Source organism: Nothoprocta perdicaria, unplaced genomic scaffold, assembly GCF_003342845.1.
Source record: "Nothoprocta perdicaria isolate Ctin4 unplaced genomic scaffold, notPer1 scaffold_412, whole genome shotgun sequence".
In the NCBI taxonomy this organism is placed as follows: domain Eukaryota; kingdom Metazoa; phylum Chordata; class Aves; order Tinamiformes; family Tinamidae; genus Nothoprocta; species Nothoprocta perdicaria.
This window is the reverse complement of record NW_020455658.1, coordinates 322,004-337,173: the sequence shown is the minus strand read 5'-3', so window position 1 is coordinate 337,173 and position 15,170 is coordinate 322,004. Positions and strand designations below refer to the sequence as shown.

Genomic DNA, 15,170 nt, shown 5'->3' with positions numbered 1-15,170 from the left:
AATACTGCCCAAAAAAGAGAAAACAGCTTGTTTTGGTCTTCTGGACAGTCAAGGGAGAGAACTTGGAAGAGGCTAATTTTTATTTCAAACAGTGACTAGTGAGCTCCTCGGGAAAAGCTCCATTACTTATTAAAAATTAAGGCAGGATCTTTGGAAATGTCAGCTGGAGAACTGATAGAAATGTTAATCTGGAGAAAAAGATAGGTAAATGAAGAAAGTACAAGCAGACCAAAGGTGTGATACAGGATAGGAGAGAATGATATGTTTTTTCACACATGGTCTCTGCCCTCCATCTGAGTAGAGGCAGTAGCCACAGCTACCCATTTTCCTCTCCCTGAAACCATGYAGAGTGATGGCGCTTAAGGCAAAGGTGCCATGGTTTACTAAGGCACACTTGCATTGCAAAGAAGGACAGGGACCAAGCAAATCTACCCTGTGTAGCTGTTAGTTCATTCTGGGAATGTATTTAGATTGCAACAACCATCTCTATTTCTCCAGACAAATCTGCTACAGAGAGAATAGCCCCTAGCAATTGGGTTACAATCCAGCTGGCGCCCCAGGGCCTTTTGATCAAGTATTGGACCTTTGCTTGTTTTTATTTATCAGTAGAGACATAGCTGTGGAGATGATGTTTTAAATCTGGAACTGCTACTCTCAATTCCAAGCACTTTTATTGGGAAGGAGTGATATCAGAAAGGTGTTGGAAGTTTGWTATTGACTGGGTACATGATGGGGACTGTGGCAGCGGGGAGGGAGAGGATAAGAGGTTTGTTTGTGGGCTGTTGTTTTTCCTGCAGAGATAAAGCATCTAAAAGATGCCAGCAGTCCTGGAGCAAAAGATGGTTCCAGAAGGGAAGATCAGAAAGAGAAATATTCAACCTCTGATTTCAATCCTTTCCTTGGCTTAGTGATCTGAGGAGAGCAGCTCTCATATGTGGTCCACATTGTAACAGAAAAACGCCATAAGCTTTTTCTGATTCACTTCCCTTACAGGAGCAATTGACCACACACTTCTTTTTAAACTTTAAAATGATTGCCATTTCCATTAATATGAGGTTGATGTTGTTTACCCATAGTGTGTCCAGCACATTTTTTAGAATGTGTTCCAGAAGATCTCAGGGCAGCTGAGTGACCTCCCATCTGCTCCCAGGCCTCCCAGAACAGGGAGGAGAAAGGCGGGGAAGAGAGGAGCTGGCAGCRGAAGAGGTGAACATCTCCAGAGAATTACAGGGCCGAAGTCATCTCAGCACCATGCTACACTAAAACCTTCTGTATATCTTGAACACCTGACAGGTCAGTAAGTCTTTTTTTTCAACATACTTTTGTTGTTGCATATTATCCAGAAGCTACACATTGCATAGGTGCACAGCCGAGCAGCATGTAGGTGTAGAGTCACACAGAATGTGCCACCTGTGTGCACAATTAACATGTGCTTGTCAGAAGCAGGAAGGATGATGAGAATATAGTCCTGACACCAACAACCAAACCTCATCCTGTGGTGTGTGGGAGTGGATAGCGCTGTGTGCCCTTCCTGTGCCCAAGGAGATGTTTTCATTGATTTTGAAAGGTACGTATTCTGAGCCTCAACAGCACTGCTCTTGGAGGCTGGAAATGTGTTAAAGTTAAAGAGTCAAAACCCCTGCAAAGGAAGGAAATGAGAGGTTCTCTTGGCAGAAGCAAACAGATAATAAACAGCTAAACTCTTCGCAAGACAGATTCCTCAATTATAGTAACTCAGATTTGCAAAGGCCGGAGTTATGACCCATTGGCGTATGTAGTATGTAAACACAAAGATGCAGTAATTAGCTTCATGTTCATTTTGAAGCTTCTGAAGTCCTTTGACCCACCATGGAGTAAGGTCATTAACCATAACCACACTAGTGACCCTCACACAGATCACCCCATCTCTCACAGTTATGCTAGAGGACTGTGCACTGTGATGTCTCTCTAGTTCATGAGTTCCTGTCCTTGTTTGAAATGCCACAATACATAAGGGAGAAGATGTGACTTACGAGATGAGCTGTGATTGAGATACATGATGAGGCACCATGTACCTGTGCGTAAGACTTAAATATCGGTAAGTAAAAATACTCAGTGCCAAAAATACTCAGAATTCTGCCAATTCTTTTTTTTTTTAATCAGAAAATTTGTTTTAAAATAGTAAATTGGGCAATTACTAACTTGTTTGAGGTTTCATTGTTCTGGAAACATACTTTTATCATTAGGGTGTGGAAAGGGTAGGAAGAGCCTACTTACAGCCTTTTCTGTAAAGGATAATTCAATTGTAAATAAGCAGGTGTCCAGCCATTATTATATTCATTAACAAACACAACAAAACAGCGCTCTCATCCTGATTTTGCCAACATCTAATGGAATGAGCATTGGGARCAAATATTTTTCACCTTTTTGTTTTGGCTGACCCCACAGCTCCTCTGGAACATACTTGTCGTGTTTACAGAGTCAGCCTGGGTAAACTGTGGTTTAGCTTTTGCAGCGTTATGAAGTCATTACTGTACAGATGGGAGGAAAGTGGAAAGTGCCATTTAATTCTAAACACATAAAAAGTTAGCAGGTTAAAGTACACTCACTTGCACAAGTCATTAATAGTCATTGGAAAGGAGTAGGCTCTTTCAGGAGGCAAATCATTTTGCCCTTCTTAGCATCTGGCTTAAAGTGCCACARATCCTCCTCTCCAGGTGCAGCTTGCCGCCATTAACATGACCCTTCAAGAACTTGCTTAAACATAAACAACTAATTTTCAGCTGTCTAACTTAAGGGCACCCATGCTCTTGCCAGTCTACAGAGGCTGAGTGAAAATTCCCAGCTACTCATTCCATGTCTGAATTCTCAGATAGCAAAACTCTCTCTGTGAAAAGCACAGATATATCTTTATTTTGAATGACAGAGAAAAAAAAATGATGAAGCATTTGGGAGCTTGTCTTAACACAGTCCAAATACTGTCAAAGGTCAAAATGTCCAGTGTGACARCAGAGTTCTACAAAGTGCACAAGCAATTAGTCCAGAGGCCCATCAGTCCAGCATTTACAGGAAGAAATGATTATTACTATATGAATAAATGTGTTGATAAAGCACATAACTTATGTAAGWCTTAAGTGGATTTTTGTATTGTAAAGATCAAAAAATCTTGAATTTTTATTGTAAAGATCACAAAACCTTGAATTTATGTGCAATGATTCAAATTGTTCAAAGATGTGGTGAAACTCCCACTGATTTCAAATGGCTCTTTTCTGTACTAGCCTTATCAAATGCAAGTTTTTCGATGCATCTTCCATATGCCACCTCTGTTTAAAGCTTCTTTCTTTCTTTCTTTCTTTCTTTCTTTCTTTCTTTCTTTCTTTCTTTCTTTCTTTCTTTCTTTCTTTCTTTCTTTCTTTCTTTCTTTCTTTTGTAGAGATGTTGATACAGTGTCAGTATGAATTTAATTTAGGGTGGGTAACACAGTGAGTTTAAAATATGGGAATGCAACTAGTTTATTGCTTAATGTTTTCAGGTTGTTAGTATTAAGTTACTCTGTTTTCAGCTAAAGTAACATCTCAATGAATGGCTTGGAATTTTGAGCTCGGTGGTGGTTTTGAAATTCTAATGAAAGCCTGATAGGATTCCTTCAACACACCATAGCCAACTGAAGACATTTTCAGATATGATCTGATTAATATGCTGGAAGCACGGTGCACACAGAAAGCAATAGGGGMTGGAGGAACTAGTTCGAAGAAACAACTGATCTGGCCTGAATTTCAGCCTTCCTAGCTACTCAAATCAAACCTGGCTTTACATGTTTGCATGAGCACCGGCTTGGTTAGTTCCCAAAAATATATATAGCTTACTCATTAAAACTGCTCAATACCAAATCCTGTTTCTTTGATGCCCTTGYCTCTGCCACTCTGTATTTGGAACTCAGGTCCTTATCGCAAAGACATGGCGTTATTTCTGTTGCTGCTCTCTAAATCTAAAGACCACAATATGACAATTGTGTTCTTACAGCACAAACCATCATCTGACAAGCTGCCTTGCTTCCAGGGAGGTGTCTCTTCTGCTGTTTGAAAGCACTCTTGAGAATTTGGGGTAAAGTTGTTCCACTTCCTCTCATAATATGTTGCTTTCAGACTGTACGAACTGATAATCAATCCAGTGATTGAGTGAAAAATATGCATTAATGTGTATGTATTCTAATAACTTTTCATGTCTCTTTTCTGGATTTTTGCTTCATAGGAAAAGCAATTTTCTTTGGTCTGCATTTGGATGGAACTCAACATAATCAGCATTAGATCTCTCCCTAGAACATCTATATGCCACTGACATACAAATGAATAAATATATAAGCAAGCAAAATTTCAAATATATTACTAATTGGGTTGCAACAATGCAGTTATTTAACCAATGTAGCTTATTAGTTTGCATAATATTCAGCTTGCTAAGATATATTYCTTATCTGTAGCTACCTGCTTAGTCTTTTTGTGTTTCCAGTCTTTTCTGACTGATCAGAAAATGTTCTCTGAAAGCATTTAAAGCTGACTGTGTTCGAACAGGGAAATCATGTCGTAGAGGTTCCCTTCAGTTTGGATGCAGTCTTGTCAGAATTGCTTATGCATGAAAAGAAGTGATTCCTCCCCCAGAGATACTTCTGTATACAGTTTTGATATTTGTCTTTTGGTCAGTAAAAATCAAAAATTCAAATATAGAAACAAATAAATATTACTTTGTAACTTGCAATRTTTTCCATGGTCTGCAAGTTATGCCTTTGCAGTGTATCAAAAATGCACTGGCTGTTTGTGGACATATCTGCAGCAAAAAGTTTTTGTCAAAGCATGACTATCAGTGAAAGGTACCAACGAAGAAAATGTTAAGTGCAGAAAGGTAAAAGTACTGAAAATACAAAACAGAAAATGTGAGAGAGAGAAAGGAAGAAAAAGAAACTAGAATTTAAAATCATACAGTCTTGCAGACTGAAAGGAACTGATCATCACAGATTTAAAAGGGGAGAATTATGAAACAAATTATAGTGAGGTTTGGAATTACAAAAGCAGTATATATATGAAACAAATGGAAATTACTATGTTGGATTACATTCGGATTAAATAACTTAGTGCTAGAATGAGTACCTTTCTAGGCTAGTAGGATTATCTGCAATCTAATTATTCCTGTTTCCTTGCATTCATCCTAAGAAAAAAATAGCACCTTCACCCATTAAAACTTCTCATTTATATCCAATGAGGAGAACGGAAAGAAGTTGTAATGGATCTTGCCATCCTCAATGACACAGTAGTAGCAAACTGAATATTTTTTTTAAAAAAAGTCTTCTTTTTTTTTTTTTATCTCATTTTGTGTAGCCATTCCAGAAACATGTTATTGAGTATGTGAGATAACGGCAATCTGTTATCTGACTAACATCCTGTCTCTAATCTCAGCTTCTGGAGCAAAATCATTGAGGCATCTATGACGAACATCGTATTCCATCATCATGTCCATAGGTCTTTGCCCTAACTCCTCTGGTCACAGATGTGTTCAACAACGGAAGCAGCCCTAGCTGAACTAGCTAGCTATCTGTACACAGAGAAAAGATTAACAGCACTCTTGATACTGACTACCAATCAGTAGTGGCCTACTAGTGTTTTTCAGTCTGGAAGCTAATAATGGAATAGCAATTACGGAATAATAATAATGGAATAATATAATGGAGGCTAAATTCCAGAGCAATATTTGAATTGCAAAGTAGCATCATAGAATATCAAAGAGCRTTTCTTCACATGTTCTTAACAGTAAATACAAAATATTTACGTTCTTTCTCTTTCCCAAAGTGTTTTTGTTGGTATCCCTTCACTGACTGAATACTGTTAGCCATAACAGGAAAGCCTCCCTTGGCTTCTTATGCAGCCACTCTGTTGTTCAATGGGRAGCAGAGCTCCTGGCTGTGTATTGAGGGGCAGGGAAAGGCGGAAGCTAAGTTGCCTGGAGATTAAGTTGGAGAGCTTTATTTTCCATTTCCAATAAGAATAGAATTAAAATTTTTAGTTTAATTTCAGTTTCCTGCTTTGTGTCACCATAATCTGTCCCTTAAACTTAGTTTAACCTCATGTTTTATGTATACATTTCCTCAGCTTTATTAAAGATTTTTTTAAAAAAAATACCTCCCTGTGAACATGCACAAAAGTGGATGGCTTTCATGTTTGTTGCTACTGCCASAGGGGATTGTAAAATGGTGGGTTTTAAACTATTTAAAATAAGCCCCAAATCACTCAATTTTCACAAACATACATGTACAGATCCCAGGGTGCAGACAATGTTGAAACATATGCTGCATCTGACTATGCTGCTTTCAAGGAATTTTCTACTCAGCCTAAGAGAGGCCAAAATCCCCAAAAGGGAGAAAAAATGAAAAAAAAAAAAAAGAAAAAGATTTACTCATTAAGCATTTACTACACATGAGCAGAAGACACTTCTCAAAGGGAAATACTTAGTCCAATTCAGAGAGGCTGAAAAATTGCCATAAGTAAATACCCAACATCATCATTATCCAGAGAAAAAGTAGTTTTCATAGTTCTGAAAGTAAAGTTCAATCCTATGTCTCAACTCTGGCAGAATTAACTATGATGTAAAGGACTTCCCTCCCAGTGGTAATACTAGACTTGACTTTGTTTTGAGGCTGTGCGTCTATGTAGAAGCAGATCTCATTTTTCATGGACATTTTGGAATTTCAGTCTAAGCATAAGGGAATCCATTTTAACTTGGCTTCTCTTCTGAACAAGGGAGCTACACAAACGTGCTGTTGCACCTCTTCAAGTCAATACCCAACACAAAGAGGCTCAGCCAAGCTTGGGAAAGTGAAATCTGCGCCATAAATTCATGTAGATCAAAGAATCTAGCTAGTCCTTGAGTGAGGAGGAGTGACCTGTAGCTGTCTTATTCAAAAGATCCTTTTGCAAGATGTCCTTGTAACATGCCCCTTCTCATGTCRTATGCCTTAGCATATGCTTTTTTGGGAAGCTAAGTGGCATTTTCTGTGGCTCCCGTGCATTATTGTGGCCTTTCTCCTGTGCTAGGATTCTATAAACTGGATGCAGGTGATAGGATCAGGCCAAGTTTTTCAGCTACAGCAAGTACAAAGAACTTCCGAGTGGGAGAGGAGACACAGCACTGCAATTGCAGGAGTTACAGGCTTACCTGTAGGAGAGCATGAAATAAGCACTGTTCTGGAGGAGTCCCATAGTAGAATCATGAAACTTGAAAGGTCTGACTTATATCCAAGAAACAACTCACAACAAAACATTTTTTTATGGGGGACCATTTTGTTCTGAACTTCGTATGTAGCCTTTCATCTTGGCAGCTCTTTCAGCAGCACCAAGAGAGAATGCACCTTCCCATCCAGACCACCCAGTCCTCTCTAGATCACACCAAGTGCATTTTTGAGCAGCGTTAGGTCTTTATTTACTCCAGGCAAAGGCACAGTTCTCTCCAGCCCAAAAAACATCACGTCAATGGAGTTTTGGTGAAACAAGCAGTGGAGGCCTGGGAATTCACATGTGAATTATTACACAAAAACAATATCAATCTCATATTATGATGATGATAATGTGGTACCTTTTCCTTCCTTCTGACATCTCTTTCTTTGTACAATACATTTTCTGCTCTCGCTTGTGGCTGGGCAAGGATTGCCCTTTGCTGATGGATGTTGTACGATCTCTCTGACCCTTACTTCATTTCCTCTTTTGAAACCACAAGTTTTTCCTTTCTTTGTGCAAGGGCTCCATGGACTCCACTCACTAGCTTCACAGTGCACTGCAATAAACATAGGACAAGCTGAGCCTGGCCAGTATTGTTTTACATAAACAATGCATATGGTACAGTCATTTTATTCTTCATCAACAAAAAAGTGGTAAAAATGAATGGAATMAGTAAGGTTTTGTAGCTGTGAATTGATATAATTTGTCCTGCTTAGGTTATGTTACATAAAATAATGTTGAGTAAATGGATTTCTTACTATCTCTTCTGAGAGGTAAGTCATTGTGTCAGGCTCTTGCAACTCATCTCAAAGTTATTAAATTTCTGTGAAAATCGACAGAGTTATAAGGAACCAGTTGGCATCCAAGGGTATTACAGTAAGACTCAAGTGTCTTTGATGATCTGCTCATTGGTATTCAGCTTAAACAGTGAAAGAACCATCATCTGTTAATTTATACAAGGTGTGAATAGGCTATTTYAGGATGGAGATGGATGCAAACTTGTCAGAAAAGTACTTATTCACAGTTCCTAAATGAGAATGACTTGAATGCAGGTCACATATTATTGGGAATTCAAGGGTATGTGGCTGAACACCTGTTAATAATATGTTGTCTTGAGAATTATTCTATTTTTGGGCCATCTGCTCAGTCCCCATCTCTTGATGGAGAGACAGAGTGAATATTTATATTTAATTTGTGTTTACAACATGCTTTATATTATATACTTCCACTAAAAATGGGAAAATTTCTAGCAGCTCTAGAAGGAGGGTTTTGTAAGTCAACAGATTTTTCCAGTTTCAGAATTCACTTCCAAATTTTTCAAAAGCTGAGATATAGCTGACCTAAGGTAATCTATGAGCCTTCCTCCAATGAATATTTGTGGAGATCATTTTATTTTTCATATTACATGGAAGCGCTGCTGTTAAAATAATTAGCCTTCACATGCACAAAAAAMGGTCTATTTTTTTCTCTGTAGCTTTAAATGGCTTTTCCTACTTGAGACTGACTCACTGTTAAAGCAGCTACATCTAAAGCACTTYGAAACAGACATCAAGAAACAAAAATGAGCGTTTGAATTTCTTTTGTAGATTAAAGTCTTTGCTTGAACGTAAGACTATGAAAACCATCACTATCGCCTGAATCTACACATATATTTTAGAAGGGAAATGCCGAACTACCGAACATTATTTTTATTCRTGCATGGCATCCCCTACAAAATAAGCTGTGCCTAGGTGGGTTATATGCACGGTGCAGGGAAGCAGAGTTACATCACGGACAGACCATGGTTAAGTGCTCCCTGGTTGCTGGTGGCTGACGAGGTTACAGCTGCCACCGCAGCTCGCAGTGGCACCGCAGCCACCACAATCCATAGCCAGGGCAGTAAAATGATCTGAACCTCGCCACAGTTGCAGCATCTCCGTAGCGTGGGATGTGAACGGCAGCAGTTCAGAGGCAAGTATTTCACTTGTTCTGCTTTCAGCTGTAGGGGTGGCAGAGGGACTGTGCAAACATTTAGGTGTGGTGACCTCCAAAACTGCCCCAGCATGAATAATTGGAGTCTGTGAGTCAGAGACTGAGAAGATACAAAAACAGTTCTCTTCCCTGCACCCAATGAATCACAGGATCAATGCTGCCAATCTCATTCTTTTGAATGCTATGCTATGCGGTATTTTATTTTACTCCTCAGTTTCTGGAGTCAAGTGATTGTGCAAAAATACCATTTTKTTTTTGCTTTTTGCTTTTTTACTTATTCCTTTAAAGTTTCTAGCCTTCACCTTTATGATGGTAATCTTCAAAATGTTGACCCACATGCTCTGAAAGCTCAAATAACACAAGGTAGTTGCAACAAAGCAATTAATATTTTAATCTTTAAACTGTATTTGGATGCTGACTCAGGTTTTTGGAACCTTTGGTGTTAGTGAGATGGCCCAAAACCTAACCATGCAAGTAAGAGACGTATGTTTTGCCACCTCAGGGTAGACCAAACATGCAAGATGAAACAGGCCATATTTCCTGAGGCAGAATTGCCCTTAGCACTGAGACTGTGTTTTTGAGGCACAAGAGACCTTGCCTACTTTAGAATGCCAGACTTGGGAAATGCCCTGATTTTGTTCTGATGGGAAATGYATCTTTTGAAGCAGGACATTTACAGGACAAACTGAAGCTTCACTGTCCTAATATCATAATTGTTCTTGCAACTTGTGCCCTCGCTGGATCCCTCATTCCTTGTGAGGGAACCAGACAGGGCARGGCCTTTACCAGAGGACTGGACTTACCAATGCTGGTGCACTCCATTGTGTGATTGTTGCCTTCCAAACCATCAGGGCACTTTTCAAGGCACTTTCCACTGTATAAGTAAAACCCACTTTTACACTTTGTGCAGAAGTTTCTGGTGAAGCAGGTATCACAGTCAGCTTTGCATTCTGAAATGCAAACAGTGAACAGTTTTGTGTTTTAGTAGTTCCCTCAGGTTTTGTCAGCAATCCTTTAGCATTTCCTGTATTCTCTACATTACTGCCAACATAGACATAAACAGTATATTTCCCAGCTCTCAAGAGGTTTTAAAAGAAGCAAATAAAAACTTATATATGACAAACTCATGTTTGATGTGCATAGCCACACTTCGCTAAAAAGTGAGCAAAATACTCTACAGTGTCAAGTTACTTTGTAGGACATCTCTCTGGGGTCCATCCATTAAATAACTTTTATGACCAGGTAAAAACTGGGAGAGTAACTTGGCTTTTATTTATGATGAAAAATATATGAGGGAGGGAAAATGTTGCCCAAATGATTAAGAATAGAATTGTATTCTTTGTCTCCCAGCCCAGAGGCAACAAATATTTGTAATTTCCTGCAAATCAGTCTGAAACCCTGTCAGCTGGTAAAGGCATTTATAAGACTATGCTGAGTGTGACACACATCTATAAAGAGACCAGGGCAAAAAGTCTGCAAACCACATGTCCCATGAGTGCCATCTTCTCTCTGGTCGTGGAAGACAGGTAAGGAAATTTCCAGTAAGCTTAAACTGCTCCAACCAAGCAGATTCACCTCCGTGTTTCAGAGGCACCATCGATCCATCCTGCTGCTCCAGCTGCAAGAGTGTGGTATCGTCACTTGCTTCACTTTTGCATGAAGATGTAGAGGAGAAGACCATCTCCCAGGTCCTGGACAGGTCATTCATGCAGAGCTTCTGCAATTTTGTGATTTTTCACTTTCATTTYTTGTTCAGTTTAATATTTATCGTATTAGCATTAAATAACTGAACAAATAAAGACTTGGCCTGTCCATCTACTAATCTGTTAAATTGATACCTAAGGACTCAACATCATTTTAAAAGAGAATAAATATATACATATGTTTCCCATTTTCCCAGCACTTACTTGCACACTTATTTATGTCGGGATACCGTGTCCCATAATATCCACTTGGACATGAGGAAAGACATACTCCAATCTGCTTCATGCCAATCCTCTCCAGAACAAAAAAGAGTCTGGGTTTACATGACAGGCACCCGTTGTAGTCAGAGCATGTAGCACACCCTCCTTGACAACCCTGGCTCACGTTAGGATGCACTGAGAAGAAAAACATGAAAAAAAGAAGGGAGGGAGAACAAGAAATTAGACAAGCCCGTGGAATAATAACTCATCTGCACTTGGAAAGTGGACCACCCTCCTCTCTGACAGCTCTTGAAGATTTCTTCATGTTTTTCTTATGTCTGTCATGACCTGACATTTAATTTCAAGCATGTTTTCAACTGTATAAAAATGAGAAATTCAGATGCTGTGCTTACATCTTGCAAAAGTAACTAACAGCAAATTATGTTTGAAATTGATTTCAGGGAACAACAGCATCCTAGAAAATGATTGTTTTTCCTTTAGTCATTTCCATATGCCACATCTTTTATGCACTTGACTCAGTAGATAAATATATACTCATTTGTCATTACATTTCCTAGCAGATTTATTAAAAATAACCTAGTGCATAATTTCCTTCATTGACTAAATGTCATTTGATTGAATTCTGCTGTGCAGAATATATCCTCCTTAGATCTGATGCTAGTTTGCCTTAATAGGATGACACAGGAAAGACATCCTTCTCACCCTCCTTCTTTCCCTGGAATGTTCTTTCTGGCATGTTTTTAATCTCTAACAATTACAACCTGATGTTCAGACTTAACTGTGGCATTTACCCTGCTCCAGTCCCAGCACAAAGCATAGGTAGGATTATACTTGCCCTTCAGTTGAGTTATTCTAATCCTTCAGACAATGAAAGGAAAGCTTATTACACTCACTGCTTAAGAGTGTTCAGCTCTCAAGGTATTTTGGGGATGGGTGTAGCAGAAAAGAGGGTAATATTGCCGAGTACCTTTTCAGTAGCAGACATTAGTCAGTGAATTATTCCTCAGTCACACAATGTAATATTTTGCATCTTTCAATGTTGTAGAAGTTCTTACCTACTTTTGCTTCATTGATGATTTCATTCTTAAATTAGGGCATGAAAAATAATTAAGTATCAAGTAACTTCCATCCACCAAAATCTGACCTCTTTTATTATAGGAAAATCAGGCATTTTTGTAAGCTTTAGTTTTCATCTCTCAACTTGAGATATGATAATAGTCTATAGCTAAGAGAAATCCTATTGACTTCCTATTCAGCCTTCTCCCTGGGCCAGTGAAATTTTTATGGCAGTGTCACACTCTCACCATATCTCTGAGGGTCCCTTGGAAGTGGCCTAGAAACCCCTGTGAATCTGTGGCTTGTAAGCTGAAAAACATTGCTGTGGTAGTGGATGACATCTGGATCTCTTCSTGCAAGCTCAGAGGAGGTTTATCAGCTGGCAGGGAATTTTGGGAATATTTCTATACTTTGTTCAACTATAGTTTTGGCAGAAGAGATGTGGCCCAGGAAATGAAAGAGAGCTGAGCCCTCATATCTCTTATGATAGGTATTATAGATAATCGGTCCCCCAGTCTGAGCAAGCTCAAGGAGAGTTTAAATTCACTTTTCCTCTTTTGTTGACCAAATGAGAAATTAGGGTTATTTCTCTCACTAGGACTGAAAATGTAGGAAAAGGAGTAAACTTTGGCCCTACTCTCATTTTAGTGAGATTCTAAGGAACAAGATTCTCTTTCCCCAGTGAGGCACTGACTGTAGAACAACCACAAGGAATATGTTTTTACCACTAAGACACACTACCTCTATGAGAACAAAATACTTTTCTGCAGAACTGGAAGTTGCAACCCCAATCAGTTATCAAAGCAGATTTTGCTATGTTCTCAAAGTAGAKAAGTCCAGAGAAAAAGAGTATATTGCTTTTGAAATTAAAAAAGTAAAAAAAGKCTCTGTTTTTAAATAAGTAAATGAAAATGTCCTCATCTCTTTCTTCGCTGTACTGTGGCTCTTGTAAGAGACTGCTTTTAAAGGCAGACACAGTAACATGATCTAAGAAGCTGACATTATTTAAAAACTATCCATGATTTCCCTTCATTAAGTCTGACACAGGGAAGAAAAAGCAGCTGAAGTACAAAATATTTGTCATCAAAGCTGCTATATAAAATGTAGATGATCACTTTTGACAGGAAACATATTATGTGTGAGCACCTGTGACAGATCATTTTGAATAGATTCTCTTGACAGAGAAAACTTCATGTGCATGTGCTCTGAGGTCAAACTTTGTGTGTGAGCCCTTGAGATGGAGGTATTTTATTACCAAGGGATGATAATTTCTGTATAGTTAAAATCCATTATTTTTAACTGCCTTTAACTCTGAAAATTAAACTATGAAATACAATATAAATATACATAAATAAAAAATTAAGAATATATATAGTAAAATATACTTTTAGAGATTTTCTCAATTTCTTTGTTGTTTCTTGCACCCCAAATGCACGTCATACAGATAACACAACAACAACAAAAAAAACTGTATTGGAGGATCACTATTGGAAAATCATATTATTATTATGTAACAAACAGAAATAAAAATAAGGAAGTCAACATCCATTCAAAGATTGATTTCATGCCATATTATAACTCTACTTGTTAAGCAATGCAAGCTCTTATGCTTGAAAGTGCAGAGCTGAAGTCTTTTTGAAGAGTCAGTATTGACATTTTAAATCAAAAACAGCATTTTTTTATCATAAAATCATTAAAGATACCCTTTTTTAGATTTTTTTTCTGTTTTTACTGACATTTCTTTGAGTGCAGCATCTGTGTTGTGAAACTGTATTTCATTATGCTCGTTTGAACGCTACAGATGCCATCACTCTGGGTCAGGCAAGAAGCAAAGCAGGCACTGCTGAGTGCTCCAGACAATGGCATTGCTTGAAAACTCAGCACTAGGTTTTGTCATTGAACCTGGGAGAAATTAAATGGGGGAAGGAGAATATTTATGTCTAGTAAATGAGCTGGCACATTTGAGAAAAACAGAAACTCTAAGCGCCAGTCAAAGATTTCTCACTAGCCAATTCCCACAAGGTAAAAAGCTGTGCAGGGCCAGTCCTGACACAGAGGCCRAATAGTCAGACAGGTTGGAGAAGGGAATGGGCCAAACTTCAGCCCTCAAACACATTTCTCCTGTAAGAAGGAGCCCGTTTCTGAGTGAGCACTCCATCTGCTCTGCAGAGAGGCTCTGCAGATGTCATGGCCCTGTTGGCCATGGTTTTGAAGGAGAAAGGGCAATTGCATTGTTATTTGCCCTGAACTTGCCACTCCAAAGAAGATCCTTGATGGAAAAGCCTCCAGATGGTTCACTTTTAGGAGCTCCAGTCTGCAAGTCCTGAGAGAGATTCATGCTCTTAAGCTTGTTATCAAAAGTAAGAAAGATGCACCTTTGAACACACAGACATGCAGAACTTCAGACATCAGCACAGTAACATCAAGAGAGCCTACAGAGCCCAAGCACTTCACCAATTGCACACCATGACCATAAGGAAGCAGGCAGAAATTTTAACTTTTCCCCTCTAACTCTTCTTCCATCTCTTGGGAGTTGAAAGTGCTTAAGTGATGCATCACAAAAAGCTGGAAGTATTATTCGCATCTGATAAAAAACAGCCTCAGTACACAGAACATAGCATATAACTTTCTGTAGGTCAATAGTAGAAATAGGTAAGTATTTTATATCCACTTTAAGAAATGTATTGAAGCATAGAGGTCAAAAGTGCTAGGAGAGCACAGAGAGCTCCTATTTAATTTTAGATGTGATAGCCAGGGCAAAGGAGGCCCAGAAATAAAATAAATGCTTTGTCTTGTAATCATTTGGCTTTTAGGGCAAAGTAGTTCATGCTAACAATGAAATGAAATGAAATGAAATGAAATGAAATGAAATGAGAAGAGAAGAGAAGAGAAGAGAAGAGAAGAGAAGAGAAGAGAAGAGAAGAGAAGAGAAGAGAAGAGAAGAGAAGAGGAAAAGAAAAGAAAAGAAAAGAAAAGAAAA

General features: G+C 38.6%; 1 protein-coding gene across 1 annotated transcript in view; it reads right to left on the bottom strand.

Moving 5' to 3' along the window:
* The window catches only part of RSPO3 (R-spondin 3), a 61,876-nt gene that overhangs the window by 13,424 nt on the left and 33,282 nt on the right, over window positions 1-15,170 (bottom strand). The window contains exons 2-4 of the mRNA XM_026045854.1: window positions 11,117-11,308; window positions 10,013-10,159; window positions 7,597-7,794 (exon numbers count right to left, since the gene is read on the bottom strand). Coding sequence (XP_025901639.1) covers window positions 7,597-7,794; window positions 10,013-10,159; window positions 11,117-11,308 — 537 coding nt within the window. The remainder of the gene's footprint in view (window positions 1-7,596; window positions 7,795-10,012; window positions 10,160-11,116; window positions 11,309-15,170) is intronic.